Source organism: Callorhinus ursinus, unplaced genomic scaffold (assembly GCF_003265705.2).
Source record: "Callorhinus ursinus isolate GAN/ISIS: 27379988/994484 unplaced genomic scaffold, GSC_fseal_2.0 scaffold39, whole genome shotgun sequence".
Taxonomy (NCBI): Eukaryota; Metazoa; Chordata; class Mammalia; order Carnivora; family Otariidae; genus Callorhinus; species Callorhinus ursinus.
Genome location: NW_027397101.1, coordinates 804,216 through 820,785, shown reverse-complemented (window position 1 = coordinate 820,785; position 16,570 = coordinate 804,216). Strand labels below are relative to the sequence as shown.

General features: G+C 46.4%; 1 protein-coding gene across 4 annotated transcripts in view; it reads left to right on the top strand.

The window, feature by feature from the left end:
- The window catches only part of FRMD3 (FERM domain containing 3), a 319,301-nt gene that overhangs the window by 235,432 nt on the left and 67,299 nt on the right, over positions 1 to 16,570 (top strand). For all 4 annotated transcript variants that reach the window (XM_073880661.1, XM_025851700.2, XM_073880660.1 and 1 more), the window contains exons 11-13: positions 6,500 to 6,574; positions 6,883 to 6,951; positions 13,569 to 13,693. In XM_073880661.1, coding sequence (XP_073736762.1) covers positions 6,500 to 6,574; positions 6,883 to 6,951; positions 13,569 to 13,693 — 269 coding nt within the window. The remainder of the gene's footprint in view (positions 1 to 6,499; positions 6,575 to 6,882; positions 6,952 to 13,568; positions 13,694 to 16,570) is intronic.

The following is a 16,570-nucleotide window of genomic DNA, read 5'->3' as shown; positions in this document are numbered from 1 at the left end:
GAACAGATCTTCCTTGACTTACAATGGGGTTACACTCTGATAAACCCATCCTAAGTTAAACATACTGTAAATTGAACCATCATATATTGGGGACCTTCTGTACAGAGGTGACCGAGTCCTTGCGCCTCTGCTTTGGTTAGGTCAGGCTACCCCGTCTCTCTCATGAAGACCCCTGATCCCTAATATTTATACCGATCTGAGTTTTCTTGGACCCTTTTGTTCCTTCGTTGATCTAATAACCATCCCTGTTCCTTACGGAGAAGGAAAGATACCACCTGTTCTGACCGGGCTGTGTGACCTTGGACAAGTCTGGCCTCAGCCTTCTCATCTACAGAACGGAGGGGACAGGGCCTTGGGCGTGGTTTGTTTGCCTCACTGTGGCCTAGTGTTCACGAGCATGGACCTTGGAGGTGAAAGGCTTGGCTTTGAGTCTTGACTCTGTCGCTTCCTAGCAGTGTGGCCTGGAACAAAGCACTTGAACTCTGAGCTCCAACTTTGTTTTTCATCCGTAAAGTATAATACCTGCTGGGGAGTGCTTAGTTGTGCCGCAGTGACCGTGACTATACCCCCCTCCACTAATGACAAAAGGTTTTTGAGTGCCCGTTGATTTCAGAGCCCCATCCCTTTGACTCTGAAGGGTTCTGATTCTGTTAAGCTCAGGGGTGAGTGCTGTCCCACTGGTGCTGCGTTGTAATGGTTTCGGCTGGCAGAGCAAGGTCCTGATTTTGTTTCCTGAGTTGGGAGTGGTTTGCTCCTTTTTCTACTTCACCTGCCATGGAAACAGGGAGGCCTGGTGGCTGATGCCTAGGAATTCCCTAGTGTGCTTTTAAGACATGAACGTGCAGTTGGTCGTCCACTGGCCCAGGACCACGATCAGGTTTGAAAGCCTTTGTTCTGAGATCTGCTGCCTGGGAATGGAGCCCAGTGCAGAAACTCTGATTTTCCCTCCTGCTCCAAAACCCCAGGGAATCCCCGACACAGACAAGTCACCATTTCAGAGTTTCCCATATGCCATGTGGTTTCTAGGCGCCACCACCCCCAGAGTACAGGTTCCCTGGAAGCGCATGGAGTCACTGAAGAGTTCAGTGGCTTGGGGAGTTTCCATTCAATGAGTCTGTCACACCTGCTTTATGCCATACACTGTGCTGGGTACTGGGGACAATGTAGAGGCTCAAATGATGCTCTTTGTCCCCAAGTTTGTATGGAATTGTTTGCAGGGCACAAAGGCAGTCTCTAAGAAATGTCTTACCCAGAGTCTGGTATGCATTTTGTCAGAGAAACAGCTTTATATTCAGTAGGTAAGGACCCTGAGAGCTCCCTACATGAGAGCCTCGCACACCTCAGTGAGCACCTGAATGACCCGGAGATCCTGAGAGAATGTGGAGTATGATTCAGGAGATTGGGATGGGGCATCAGAGTCCATATTCCCCACCCCCCTTTTTTTTTTTAAGATTTATTTATTTGAGAGAGTGAGAGTGTGCAAGCAGGGGTTGGAGTAGAGGGAGAGGGAGAGCATCTCAAGCAGACTCCCTGTTGAGTGTGATGTGGGGTTCGACCACACGACCCCAGGATCATGACCTGAGCTGAAATCAAGAGCCTGATGCTTAACCAACTGAGCCACCCAGGCACCCCCCAGAGTCCATATTTTTAATAAGATCCCCGGTGAGGCTGTGCTGCAGGCCCATTGTCCACACTTTGAGTACCAAGGTTCCAAACCAGTGGTTCTCAGCGCTCGCTGACTGCACATTTGAACCACCTGGGAGAGCTTTTCAAAAAATAACAAGCTGTGGACATTATGCTAAGTAGAAAGAAGCCAGACACAAAAGGCCACATATTGTATGATTCCTTTTGTATGAAATGTCGAGAATAGAGAAATCTAGAGAGACAGAGAATAGATTTGTCCTTGTCTAGGATTGGGAGTGGAGGAGATGAGGGGGATAATGGGAGGTTGGTTCTTCCTGGGTGAGATGAACATGTTTTCTCATTTTTAAACAAAATTTTGTAAATTACATTTAAGACTACTGAAGTGTGCAATCTAAAGGGTGAACTTTGTGGTATGTGGATTATATCTCAATAACTTTGTCATTTAAAAAAAATCAGAATCTGGGATGACAGAGCTAGATATTGGTAGAAATAAATCTTTCCCAGGTGGTGCTCGCACGCAGGCTAAGGTTAAATGCTTTAATCCAGTGATTCTCAAAGTAGCGTCCTTTGACCAGCGTCAGCATCTCCTGGGAACTTGCTGGAAATGCAGATTCTTGGGTTCCACCCCAGACTTACTGAGGCAGAAACTTGTGTTTTGAGACATGTGCTGGGTGACTCTGATGCTCTTTGAAGTCTGAGAAACTGTGTAGCTAACGCATTATTTTAAAAAAATACAGGCCTGGATTTGCAGCCCAGTTGCCCCAGTTCTATCCTGTTACCATGATTCAGTGACTTAACCCCTCTGTGCCTCAGTTTCCTCACGTAAAAAGGTGGATTGCTTCCTCCTAGGAGAGAGCTGTGAGGATAAAATGAATTAATGTGTTTGAGATGCTTTGGATGGTACATGGCCCATGAGATATTCGAGAAGAGTTCGAGAAGATTCTTCTGTAGCTTCCATGATGGGATTTTGATGGGGAGTAGGAGGTGCCAGTGGGGAGAGGGCAGGTGGGGAAGAAGGCTGGAGGGGAGAGGTTTGCTGTTCAGCTAGGTGCTGCATTCATTGCCTGCATTGGGCAGACGTTTGCTCCGGGCTCATTGTTGGTGTGAGAGACTGGGAAACTGAGCACCGGAGCACATCAGCTAGTTAGAGCAAACAGGTCCTTTCATTGGCTGTCAGAGGGTTTGAAATCATTCCCCCAGAATCTCCATGACCCAGAGGCCTGGCTTTGGTGGCTCGAGAGTGAGAAGTCAGTGGAGAGATTTTGAGAGTGATATTAGGGAGGGCAGGAAACTTATATAATGAACAGGTGCTTTCAGATAACTTGATCTTATTGAACGCTCCTCAGAACACTATGAATTAAGTATTGTAATACCCTCCCCCACTTAAAAAACTCATGGAGAAAGGAAGGCTGGGAAAAGCTACATGACTTGACCAAGGTCACAGGACCAAGAGCAGGTAGGAACCTTGGGCCTCTGCTCTTCCAGGTAAAACACCACCTCTTGGGTCGTTCAAGAAGAATTTGGGGACTCAGGGGTTCTCAGGGGCAAGTGGGCTGCCTTGGAATGACGTTGGGGTGTTTGATAAAAACACCAACTCCTGGACCCCCGGCAGACCTGCTGGATGAAAATCTCCAGTGACGGAGCCTGGACACTGGTGTTTTAACCCTTATTCCAAATGCTGCTGGCATATGGCCAGGTTTGGAAACAACTGGAGGTGTGTCCTATCACCCGGCCACCTTCCTTTTCCCCCTCACCATCTCCCTCCATCCTCCTGTGCTTCCGATTTCCCAGGGTTGTTCAAGCTCTCTGAATAAATTTCCGGGTTTATTCGCTAAAGCTCTCAACCCAAACATGATGGGGCGTCTACCTGCACATTTGGAAGGGTGGGGGACTGGTGGTCATGCTCTTGGGAGAGTGTCTCTGAGCAAACGACATGACACGAATGTTCATTATGGGCAATCAGCTGCCAGAAAGAAGGCAATGGTGTTTCCACGCCTCCCATCCTGAGCAGGCAGGCTATTCACTTTCTCTGCAAAATGTGTCTTCTGAGGGTTTGGATGGTGGCAACGCACCTGAGGCCTCCCACCAAGAGGCGGCTCCATCGTAAGAGGCAGTGGACCCCTCTGAGGGCCTGGAAGAGCAGAGCTGAGGCTCAACCAGTGGAAAGCAGAGCTGCCTCCTCTCCCCACAAGAGGCTCCCTACACCAGCTGGGCTTGCCACACCTCTTTGGGCTTCTGGTATCTTCTATAACCTGGGCACAGAGTTGCATTTGAAAACCCCAATTAAGGCTCTTTTTCCTTTTTCATTAATTAATGTTTTTATTGAGGTATAGTTGGCACAATGGTTGGCACAATTACTTTCATGGGTTAAAAACTGCAGTTAAGGCTCTTTATCTTCTTTATCTTCTTAGCAGACTACTTTGTCCCAAGGATCTTTAGAACCTAGAACAGTAATAACCAACATTTTAAAGACAGAAGCTTCTTTTTTTTTTTTTTAAGATTTTATTTATTTATTTGACAGAGAGTGCTCACATGCGTGCACAAGGAGGGGCAGAGGGAGAGGGAGAAACAGGCTCCCCACGGAGCAGGGAGCCCTATGCGGGGCTCGATCCCATGACCCTGGGACCATGACCCGAGCCGAAGGCAGACACTCACCCAGGTGCCCCTAAAGACAGAAGCTTCTTTAAAGGTTTCTCTGCCTCCTGCCTCTGAGGCCTGGGAGCAACACCCTGCCAAGAAGGTGGGGAGTTGATGAAGACCGCCCTTTTCTCAGGCTTCTGTAGATAACGTGTTAGGCTCACAGCTCCCTGGGTGTGTGTGTGGGGCGGGTGGTGGCAGGGGCAGGTGCGCCGGGAGCAGGCGTGTCCTCGCTGGAGGAGGAGGGCACTGTGGGACTCCTGTCCCATGTTGGCGTGGCTTGCTGGGGATTTTTATCCTCTTGACTGCATGTGATCTGTAGCCCAGCTCTGGCCAGCAGTCCGCACTGCCTGTCTTAGGGGGCAGGATCCTCCCAGGCGTGGATCTCATATGCTCCCACTCATCCTTAAGGGCTCCCATGCCACCTTCTCTAGGCCTGCCTTGGAATGCAACCCCCCCCCCCCCCCCCCCCCGCCCCCCCCCCCCCCCCGCTCCTGTCTCATTCTCCCTGCTCCTCATTTGTCCCCAGTGCTCTTCTCTGTTGGCTCAGGCCATTTGTGGAAGTGGAAAGGGAGAAGGGGCTTCTTTGCAAAAGAGTGTGCCTCTGGCTTTTCATGGTTCTGAGGACAAAGGCCAAAATCCTTAACTAGGACAGCTTAAGGTCAGGCTGTGCTAAATTAGGGGGGAAAATGTATGTGTGTGGGCGTGTAATTACAATAATAATAACACGGGGAAATGCACATCAGATCTTTTTAGTTCCTCCAGTGCTCAAGCTCTCCGGGCTTTATGCCTACTGAGCCTTCCGCCCAGAACACTGCCCACCAGCTGCCCAGTTAACGCCTTCCTGTCCCTGGATCTCAGACCCATGGCCCCCAGGCTGAATTGGTCTCCCCCTCGAATGCTCTCATTGCATCTTTTCCTTCATGGCCCCCTGCACAATTTATAGTTATTCACTTATGTGTCTGGTTTTTAGATTAATATCCATTTCCCTTCTAGACCTTACACTCCATGAATACAGAGGCTGTGTGTCTTCCCTGAACCTAGCGGGGGGGGGGGGGGGGTGTGGACCAGCCTCAGCATTTGGTTAACAATTGCTCGAACAAAGGAACCAAGGCTTCTGAGATGCCTAGCGTTCGGGATCGCTGCCTGCACAGAAACCTCTAACCCCAGAGCCCTAGCTATATGCTCGTCTTCGCTCAGAATTCTATACAGCGTATTGTTCTGTGTGTGTTTTCTATTAAGATTTTGGGACTCTCAATATTTTAAATGGTCCTGAATTCTTGGAGGCCATTCTTTCGAACCTGGGTTTAGTTGCACGAGGCTTAAAGTGATTGCCGAGAGGCATTCTCAGCTGTCACAGCAATTTAGTGCCCTGTGTGTGGCCTGCACAGAGCCCACATTTTTGTTGTTTTCCAGAGTGCTGTGGTTTTGTTCATGGTTATAGGTGTGCTTAGAGCTGCTGAATCAGTGTTTGGTCGGGCTTCTTGTTCCGCGTGTGTCTTAGTCATCTCCCAGCCTGGGTTCCTTTAAAGGGCACTGGGTCATGGTGACCTCACTGGAGAATACTCAAGCCAGTGACCATGTCCCTGGTGACATGAGCCCCGTGGTCTCTTTTGGGCAGTACACAGTGGGTGTCTTCTTTATGACTTGGTGAGTGACCTGTGTCACCGGGAAGCTGTGTTCTGCTGCAGCATTGTTTCAGGCACAGGTGCGAAAGTGCCCATCCCGCCCCCCCCCCCCCGTGACCTGGAACTTGACACCATGTGACACAATCCATCTTCTCTGTATCTTTCAAGTGGAAATTGGGAAAGAATCCTTTTGATCATCACCATTGCCTGCAGGTCGTGATCCAGTAATAGATTCTGAAATGAAATGGGTGGGCCATCACCAGGATTTAGGAAGAACAGAAAGAGGGGCGCCTGGCTGGCTCAGTTGGTAGAGCACGTGACTCTCGAGCTCCAGGTCTTGAGTTCAAGCCCCACGCTGTGCATGGAGCCTACTTTAAAAAAAAAGAAAGAAAGAAAAGAGATAGCAGAAAGTAATACACATAGGGAAAGTATTTTTTGGTGAAACTTTCCTTCAGGTGTGTGTGCACACGTGCAGTCCTCCAGTAGCATCTATTTCTTATTGTCAAAAATATCCAGTCCTCACACTTTATAGCATGTCTCACTCAGACTTGACAATCTAACTACCACCTCTGTTTTGCTGCTTCTTCAAGGTATGCGAAATCCAGTCAGATCAAGACGGTGTCAAGCAGCAAGATATTTTTTAAAGGAAGTAGATTTCGATATAGGTGGGTACCTGTGGTTCCATTTTGATGGTGGGTTAGGGTGGGGGCACTCATTTACTTTTTGAATATTCTGCTTATAAATCGGTGCGCTTTGGCTTGTACGCCTGTTTTGGTCCTCCCTTTCCAGTCCACTCATGTCTGACACTCATGGGCCCCCCTCAGATTCCATAGTAACTTCTCTGATGGAGGAAGAGAAGGCATGGATTTCTAGAGCGGATCAGACCATTGTGAAGTTAAAAAATAAAATACACGAGCACATCCCTCCCCTTCTCCTGTGAGTGTGTGTGCACAGATGTGTTTTTCTTTTGCAGTGGTAAAGTTGCCAAAGAGGTGGTAGAGGCCAGCTCCAAAATCCAGAGGGAGCCTCCGGAAGTGCACAGGTAAGTGGGGTGGTCTTGGGGGCTCTGGGAGGCTTCAGGGATGGACAGAAGGTTTTCAGGCTTGCTTTGCCAAATTCTCTATAACAGGAGAGGGTGTAAGGGCACCACATGCCTGTACCTGTGTCAGTGTGGGTACATCTGTTTCCAGGCCACGGCACTTTTGCTGTCCTGGAATTTCCCAGGGACAGACTTGACAGGGCTGTGGTGTGAGTGCGGTCCGACTTCGTTTTGAGTTGCTTGCTCTGTGGGGAGTCATTGGCTTGATTGGGCCCGGAGTGTCACATGAACAGTGTGTGTGAGGCACAGTGGTGTCATCTCCTGGCCGAGTCTGTCGTCCTGCCCTCTTAGAACTGCTCTCTGTTCATCAGATGTGGCCAGTACCCACTGGCCCGACTTATGTTAGACTATTTCACACGAGGAAGGCAGGCAGTGCTCGTCTCGCCCGGGGCTCCTCACTCCCAAAGGTCACTCAGAGGAATGAGGAACTTAGTCATTAGTGGTTCAAGAGGACACATTTTCATAACGTGGCAGCATATGCCATTCTGAGAATGAAATATTCTCTTGGTCATGTTGGACTTTATATCACCATGAGACAGATCATTGTACACCCTAAACCTCAAACATGCTAACTATCTAAAGCTGAACATTATCATGACGTTCTCCTTTTTGAAGGCAAGATCATCCTAAGTTATGTTTTTTTAGGAGGTTCTCACACACTTGTTGGCACCTGTTCCTTCCTTCCCCTTCTGTGGACATGGAGGAATCTCCCTTATGCTCATGTTTGCCCAGTCTCCTCTGTTTCCAGCATGACCCCGTGAGCTGGGTGCCTCTTACCTTATTCCCTGGGTTGTTGGGTCTCTTGGAAGAGTGGCTGAGCCAGCCTGGCCCAGCATTCAGACAGCACTTCTCTCCCACACAGGAGAGCAAGACTATAGTTGGCACAGGATCCCATGCAGATGTGTACAGAGAACAATTCATTCCTGGTTTGGGTGACCCAGTGAGAAGCTGTCATGTGCACGTCTGCAGAAGTGGTCTTTCCTGCTTCTCAAAGCAGGAGAAAGCTATAGGGCTAGGGAAGCTGGAGCACCGCGGCAGAACTGTGAAAATCTTCTAACCTACCTCTTGATAACGCTAGTCTTTTATTTGTAGTTACTTATTTTTAAAATAGTCTTTACAGTCCCTCTTCTACCACAAATTGTGGTTACTCGGTGTGGCAGAAATGAAAAAGAGGAAATAAGATGTATCATTTGAACTTTCCTAGACTCTGGGCCAGAAACGACCTTAAGGATCACCTAATTTGATGCTTCTATTTTATAGACAAGGGAACGTGAGTCTCGGAGAAGTTAAAAGATTTATCTAAAGTCATAATTTTTTTTTGTGGCAGACCTAAGCCTGTGTTCTTTTCTTTGTAGCCTTTGCCATCCAGAAACCCTCTGGCATTCTCTTAGAAGCTGGGAGGCAGGACCACCCCAAGGGATATGCTTGGGTTTTAGTCTTCTAACATGAAGTGTGAGTGTTTGATCTTAAAAAAAAAAAAAAAAAAAGAAAGAAATACTTGATGCTGGGGAGTTCTCTTGACAGCACAAACACAAAGAAGGAAACTGTTTTTAACAAAATGCTTTCAGAGACTCATATTCCCAATACGCAAGACTTTCCAAGAATCCCATAGTTATCATATATAGATGGTTAGTGATATCAAAAATAATTAGAAAAAGTATTTCTTTTTTCAATCGAGGTTTGCTTAATTTATGGGAATCAAGGATTCCTAGATCAGGGCTTCTCAAACTTTAACTTGGACAGGGATCACCTACGGATCTTGTTAAAATCAGATTCCGATTCATGAATCTGGCATTTCTAATGAGCTCCCAGGTGGTGGCCATGTGGCGGGTTCATGGACTACACTTTGAGTAACCAGGCTGTGGGAGTGAGGGGAGAAGAGTGGCCATGGTGAGAATCTTTTCCTGAATGGACCGAACCACTAGAGGGGATGGGAAATGAGGCATCAGTCCATTTACAGTTTCCTTTTTCTGGAACCTTCTAAAATCCCCCAGGGATGTAACTGCACACAAGGACCTATAGACCCTTGACACACTGGTTCACATGCTATTTCTTCCCCTTCCACTGACCCTTTTTATGTGTATATTGAGTCCATATGCTCAGGACACCTCTCTGGTCCTCAGCTTTTTGGCATTATCTCTCAAATCTCTGACAATATAAGGAAGAATTTGTTTAAAGTAATGATGCAAAGCAAGCTGTGGGAGGAAAAGGCTTGTGTCTGGTCATCTGTGTATCACTCAACACCTAACCCAGCACTTGGCATACAGTAGAGGTCAGCACATAGTTGTTGAATGAACCTATGAACCTGGGGTGTGAGGTGACGGCAGCAGGCCTGCAATTTTCTGAGACCTGAGATCTGTCCAAGGTGCTGCCCTGGGGACCTTGACCTCCCAGGAGGCAATAGTGCTTCCAGAGCCATGGAGATGTACCACTTGCAGTCGCAAATTCTTATTTCTTTCCGGTGGCCAGTTGCGTGGTAGGACATTTTTTCTCTTAAACAATTATTTTTGAATTATTTTGGCTTCTTTGATGTGGCTGTCAAAAGTGAGAGTATAGTAATGAACTCTCTCTCTGGCTGTGTTTTAGAGATGAGCACTCTAAGGCTTCAGTTGTCTTTCCTCACACTTGAGAGTGTACTCTTCAAAGGATGGCAAGTTCATACTACTTTTGCTGAGGTGTGTGTGTTTAGAATGAGACAACACAGATTGAGAACACTGTCTTGGGATTTTTCTTTTTTTTCAAAAAGAGAAAAAGCTAACTCTCATGATAGCTCACTGATCTTTGCTGATGACAAGATCCCCAAGCAAATCCCTCCTGGCCTGGGAATCACCCATCCATGCCAGGGGCCCAGCGAAGCAAGAGGCTGCAGCTTGGTGAGCCTAGGGCTGGCTGTATGAGCCACCTGGGCTCAGCAGCCACCACTGGGGGACACCTAGAGGCAACATTTGGACCTAAAACGAGCACCATTCGAGGGGCCATGAACTTGGTTGTGTTGCTTACAAGCTGTGTGTGGTCTAATCTTGGTTGTGTTGCTTACAAGCTGTATGGTCTTGGGTAAGTCTCTTAACTTCTCTGATCATCGGTTTACTCATCTATAAAATGAGATTCAGAATATTACTTTGCCCAACTTCTAGATTTTGTTATGGGCATAAAAATAAAGTGCTTTAAAAATTAGAAAGTGCCATGCAAATATGAAGTGATGATATTCTTCCTGTCTCTCATCCAAAAATGGGAAGCTAGAATTTAACAGACCTGTCCTCATTAAAGCTTCTTCAGATGGAGTTTTGATGACAGGCCAACAGCACTTGCTTCACTGCAAGGACTGGTGCAGAATTCCACGAGCCATGTGTTAGTTGCTCTATATTATGCCATCAGTTTTTGAAGCCAATCTTAGAATGTCCTTGCAGTTTCCAAAGAAAACCTTTTTACCTCAGTAGAATTCCCAGTGACTGTTTCTTTGGAAAACTGTTCTGTGCTGAGTACAAAATGGGTCAGGCATTTTGCAGAATCCGTTGATGGGTAGATTCTGAGAATGGGAAACATGGCACAGGCCCTTGCCTGGCTTGGGGAGACTCCAGCCAGAGAAGCTGTTACATCAGGAGCTCAGGTGGAAGGGCAGGGTGGGAGCTGACTGGGGGGTTGGCACGTCTTCGAGAAGACCACCTGACACAGTGGACCCTCATATAGCCAGAGAGCAGGACATTAGCAGTAGTGAATAGAGTCCTCCCTGGGACACTATAGGATAAATCATGCAGAAAGTGCAGGAAGGCAGTGGAGAGCAGAGCAGGAGCACTGGTTGAGAATCATATGATCTGAGTCTGCTTATCTTAAGTATCTTTAGTCAAGTTCTGTAACTTCATTGAGTCTCAGTGTCTTCATCTGTGAACATGGTATTTTTTTCTTGCCTGTCTCACAGGTACACTGAGAAAAACAAACACGGTCAAGTATATAAACCTGTAAACTAAAAAAGGAGCCATCAAATTCTGGCATATTTATTGGTAGTGTAACTGTAATGGTGGGCTCTTGCTTTAAATGAAGCTGGGATCAGCTGGCACATTTAAAAAGGTTGCAAGGAGAGAGGTATGAAAAGGTAACCTGTAGTCTACAGGGGTTGGTACAGAGAGGGTTTGAGACATGCATTTTGATTCTAGTTTTGATTAATCTTACCCTCTGGCTGTCCCAGTACCCAGCACCAAGCTCTCAAGCCCCGGATTCTTTGTGCTCCAGGGGAACTCTAGCTGTATCCACCCTTGGGTTTATCTGAGTGTTGTACTTATCAGGAGGCAGTGTTCCGCTCTGAATCATAGAACTGGAGAGTTTCAGGGTTGTAATCGACTGTGTGGTTCATCTGGCCTAACTCTAAGCAGACCCTAAACCCCCTTGATCCTAGCCATAGGCCTCTGCTACAATGTGGCAACAGGAGCCTGTGGGCATGGGCGCTGAGTCAGCATCCTCCTGACCAGCCAGTGCCCAGCAGGTTCACACCTGTGAGGTAACGCTTGGTGAGCTCAGCCTGTCCCAGCACCGGGAAATTGGCCAGACATTGTAGTGTTGGCGGTGGAGGCGGGCAGGTGGTAGGATGCTTTATAACTCCAAGTGAAGAGTGTTGGGAGGGGGGGCTGCTGTGGAGCAAGATCCTACATAAAGGCTCATTACAGGCCCTCCTTGATGATATGCAGTCATTTCTGGTGGAAGGAACTGCTGCCAGTCAGGGGGCATGGGTGGCCAGAGGTGGGGCAGAGAGATTCAGTTGGTAAAACGTGGAAAATGGGCTTTTCTGAGGTCAGAAAGCTCCATGGTTCACACAGACATGGCAACATGTGCTTTGCAGAGCTAGAATCACAGTCATGAAGGCCACAGGGCCAGAGGAAATCCCATGAAAACTCAAAAAATGAGGAATCTTCCTTCTCCCTCCCTCCCTTCCTTCCTTGCATCTGCAAGGAAACGCTGTCTCCATTTCTTTCCTTGTCAACTCCACCGTGCTTGCCAGGACATACCACAGGCATCACCTCCCCTGAGAGGTCCTTCCTGGCTCTCCCTTCCCCCCACAGCAGGGTCAGGGTGCCCCTCCTTAGAGTTCCCGGAGGACCCTTGGCCATCAGTCTCCTCCATGGGATGCGTACTTTTCCAACTGTGGTTGTAGCACATTAATGAGTCATGAAATGAAAATAGACCAGCACTTCAAACAAAATGAAATAGAATGGGGAAAAAGAAAGTGAATCACACATAACAAGAATTACTGTTGTTGCATGAAACATTTGCTTTACTTTTGTGCCTCCCCTTGTGTGTACAGAGAAATGACATAAAATGCATTTCTTAATGTGGGTCTCCGTCAAAAAAGTCTGAAAATCATAGTTCTAGAGAGTGAGTTAATTCATGCAAGGACCGTGGCTCACTGGAACAAGGCACACCATCCAATGCATACATATCAGCTGCAAATAAATGTGCTGTCCCATGCCAAACAGAAATGCCCAGGCTAAAAGACAACTCTGTAACCAACCTGGGGAACACCCATGTCAATCTGAAATGGCAACTTATGTCAAGCCAGGATTGCATTCCGTTTGCTTCAATTTCAAATGTGAGCAGCCCTTAATAAGATACCTAGGGAGGTGCTGTAAGGCACACCAGAATGGATAGATCAGTCTCTGCCCTTAAAGTGCTTGTCAAGGTGGGGCTGATTAGTACACCAGTAAAGACAGAGAGACAGAGGTGTCAAATGCCATGAGATGTGAAAGAAGGGAGGGTAGTGTGAGGGGAGAGAGAGAGAATGAATGAAAATGTGTCATGGGGGTCATCCAAGGGGGCATCAAAGGGTTAGGAGACATTTGACACCATCTTTGAAGTGTAGGTTGGTTTGGGTTTTGACAGGAAACATGAGGAGGGGAAGGGTGCTGAAACACCCACTAGAGGTGCCTCACCTCCATGTCTTTCAGGGCAGACAGCTTGTCTCCCTGCAGCAGGGAGTGTAGATGGGCTTCTCGCTGTCAGCCAATAGTCTTGATGAGATGCTTGTACATTTTCCTTGCCATCTGCTGCCTTTCGCAGCCAACGACACGTGTATGCTGCCTTCAGAAGCAGAGCTTCTGTGGCTGGCTGGTGAGAGGGGTGTGAATTTGAATGGGAGTCTTAAACAGAGATATTAAATATTGGACATCCAGCAAAAGCGAGGTAGCTCAAAGCTGTCTGACCAGGTTATGTTTTCGGGTTTTTTTTTTTTTTTGGTGCTTGTTAAATTGCTTTGAGCCATTCCCTTCATTCACTGTTCTGCATGTCTAGTGACACCTGCCTCCCATATCTGTGTCGTTGCCTAGTATGCCTCAGTCTGGTGACATATGGGGAAATAGGTGTTTGTTCACTGTGTTGCATTAGGACACATGGACATTTTGTCAGAACCTTAAGGATCAAGAGGGCTGTATATCTTAAGTGTTATGTTGCCTTTACCCCTGGCCTCATCCACTGTGGAAGTCTAGAGACAGTTCCCAACTTGGGTAGCCAGCCGAGATAGAGGGGCTGGCATTCGCAATGGAAACCAATTCCCTCTGGTTTGTGTCTGTTTTCAGAGCCAACATGACTCAGAGCCGCAGTTCCTACTCCTTGAACAAACAGCTCATCATTAACATGGAACCCCTGCAGCCCCTGCTGCCTTCCCCCAGTGAGCAAGAAGAGGAGCTTCCGTTGGGTGAGGGTAAGTACCATTCCTTCCAGAAGCTGGCATTGCAGGCTTACCCTGAAGTGACGAGTGAGGCACCGGTCCTGGGTACCTTGGTAATGGTTGGGGTGGGGGGATGGAATGAGTCATAAGATGTTTCTAGTAAATAAGCTGTTTGTGGCTGGAAGACTTCATTGTTTTGAGAGTTCTATCAGTTTCTCCTAGAGAAAGGCCATGGATACAAAGTAGTCCTAAAAATTACATGTTAAAGCAGTAATGCTGTTAGATCCCCCCCCCCCCACTGTCCAGCATGGTAGCCCCTCACAATGTATGGCTATTTAAAACTAAGTTTAAATTTATTAAAGTTAAAAATTCAGTTCTAGACACATTAGCTGCATTTCCAATAAGTAATAGCCACATGTGGCTAATGGCTACCATCATGGAAAGGTCAGACCAAGAACATTTCCATCACTGTAGAAAGCTTTGCTGAATGGTAAGTTTTTATTATAATTAAATTAGTGATTGTAAAGAATTCTCCAGTATAAAGTGTCTTTAACTGGTCATTCTGTTCTGCCTCAGTGTTTCTTCATACTTATATTCCCTTTTCCATAGGCCTTTCTCTGACAGTTTTGATACAAGCTAAAATATATACAGTCCACCTCAGTCCAAAAGTTGTATTTTTAAGGACTGTACTATATGTGCATCTAGGCTATTTTTGCTTTTAAGGATTTTACTTACTTCAGGGAAGAATCTCCCCACACTGCTTGCTGGAGACACTTCATGAGGCAAATCTCACACATGAGTTATCAAGGTATATTTTTAAAATGCACTCAAAAAAAGATATTGGAACCCTGAACACAAACATAACATGCTTTTCCTTAGGTGACTTTGGTTTCATCATTTAAAATTTGGATACTGGGCAGTTTCAAGAGGGCAGATCTCTCTGTCCTCAAAAGATCTCCTTCACCTGCAGCTTCAATTCACGAATCCCATCCATTGGGGAAAACTCTTCAGCCTGTAATGAGAATATGGCTTGGGATGCACATACCCTTGGGAGAAGTAGCAGCAACTACCTCACACTGAAGTATAAATAATTTTAGTAAATCTTTTCCTGAAAGGAAGTTTAATGGTTAGGAGGAGAACCGGAGAGCTTAGATGCCCCAGATTCCATGGGTGGAAGGAAAGCATTGCAAAATAGGAAAGGTGGGGCCTCGGGAGACATCCTTATCCCCAGCCGAGCCACAGGATGATGACAATGAGAATGGTCTCGGTATACTCATGGCCTGTGTTCTTGGTCTTAGCAACCAACTCTGTAAATTCCATGCTAAGTTAGTTTTCTTAGCCCAAGGGTCTCTGGGTCCATGTTGCTTGTCTACATATTCTAGCACCCTCTCTGATTTTGTATGTTTTTCAACTGTTATAAAAGTAGCTTTCATTTCTGATCCCCAGTGATTTTTCTGGACTTCCTCGTGTAGAGGAGGAAAGATTCTTCCTCTTCGAGGTCTTTCAGCTGGACCAAGATTTATAAGGCAAATTAACAGGAGGGAAAAACCCTCAAGTTTTATTATGGGTTCATGGAGGCCCCAAAGTGAAATTGAGACCTAAAGAAATGATTAAAGCAGGCAATTTGTATACATTTTAGACAAAGAGACAATAAATTTGGGAGGAATTGACAGGATAAAGAAAACAGGTGTTTGGGAACTTTAATTATTAGGGAACTCTAAGCAGACTTTAGGCTAAGGTCTAGTAGATTAGAAAAAAAATAACAAGGTTTGTTTCTACAGCTTTCTCAGCTTTGAAGTCCCTATCTCTGGTGACAAAGATGTCTTTTTTTTTTTTTGTCTGAGAGAGAGAGAGCACAAGCAGAGGGAGGGAGAAGCAGGCTTCCCGCTGAGCAAGGAGCCTGACGTGGGGCTCTATCCCAGAACCCTGGGAGGATGACCTGAGCTGAAGGCAGATGCTTAACTGAGTGAGCCACCCAGGCATCCCAACAAGGATATCTTTTTACTTTGCATTGCAGGGAGGGTGTTTTTCATAAGGGAGATTTGTTTCCTGCTGTCAGAGGGACAGAGGAGGGTCTGAGTAGCTTTAACTCAGAATAATCAATAGGCGCCATGATATGCCCCTGACCTCTACATGCTCCTATACCTGGAATATTTGGTTTAATACAAATCCCTTTCTCTGGAGGTCCTGATTCCCCCAAGGTTGAACGGAGAAGAGGAAGGGAAAAGGAACAACCCAAGCCTGGAGTTGTGACTGTGTCTTGTCTGCAAAGATGGAAACCTAGATGGGAACAAAAATTCCATGAGGAATATGGAAGTCAGGCCACTCTGGCCCTACGAGTCATCCCCCAGGATGAAACAGGGAACTGGGCAAGCTTTTCCCTGGACCCTTTACCCCATTCAATTAAAAGCCATTTTGCTTCATTTTCTATAATGAGGTTCCACTGCTAAATCCTAAGCTTGGCTTTAACACGAACGCTGTGGACAAGAGACACATACGTTATAATTAACTGCAATAAAAATAAAAATTTTCATGATATGTGATAAGAATCCATAAGCCACCTTTTCAATTTTTCCAGTTACTTTAAAGAAGAATATTAAATTCTTTCACCAGCTATAAAGTCAAACTGATAGGTTACACTCTTAAAAAGTCAAAAATGGCTCTATAAATGTCTAATAAAACTTTTTTTTTATTAGGCAGTCCCCTTGTGGGACATCTTGTGGGTTTTGAAGCTTGGGCAAATCCTATCAATCTCCAGGATATAGAATCAACTTGAAAAGAAGTAAAAACGACAGTATTGTTAAGTGTCCAGTAGATGGAATGACCTTTTCAGTCTAGAGAAAGAGCAAAATCATTTTAAGTCCCGTTAAATTCAGAGTTATGATTCCCACAGTGAACCTAGCTCTGTCT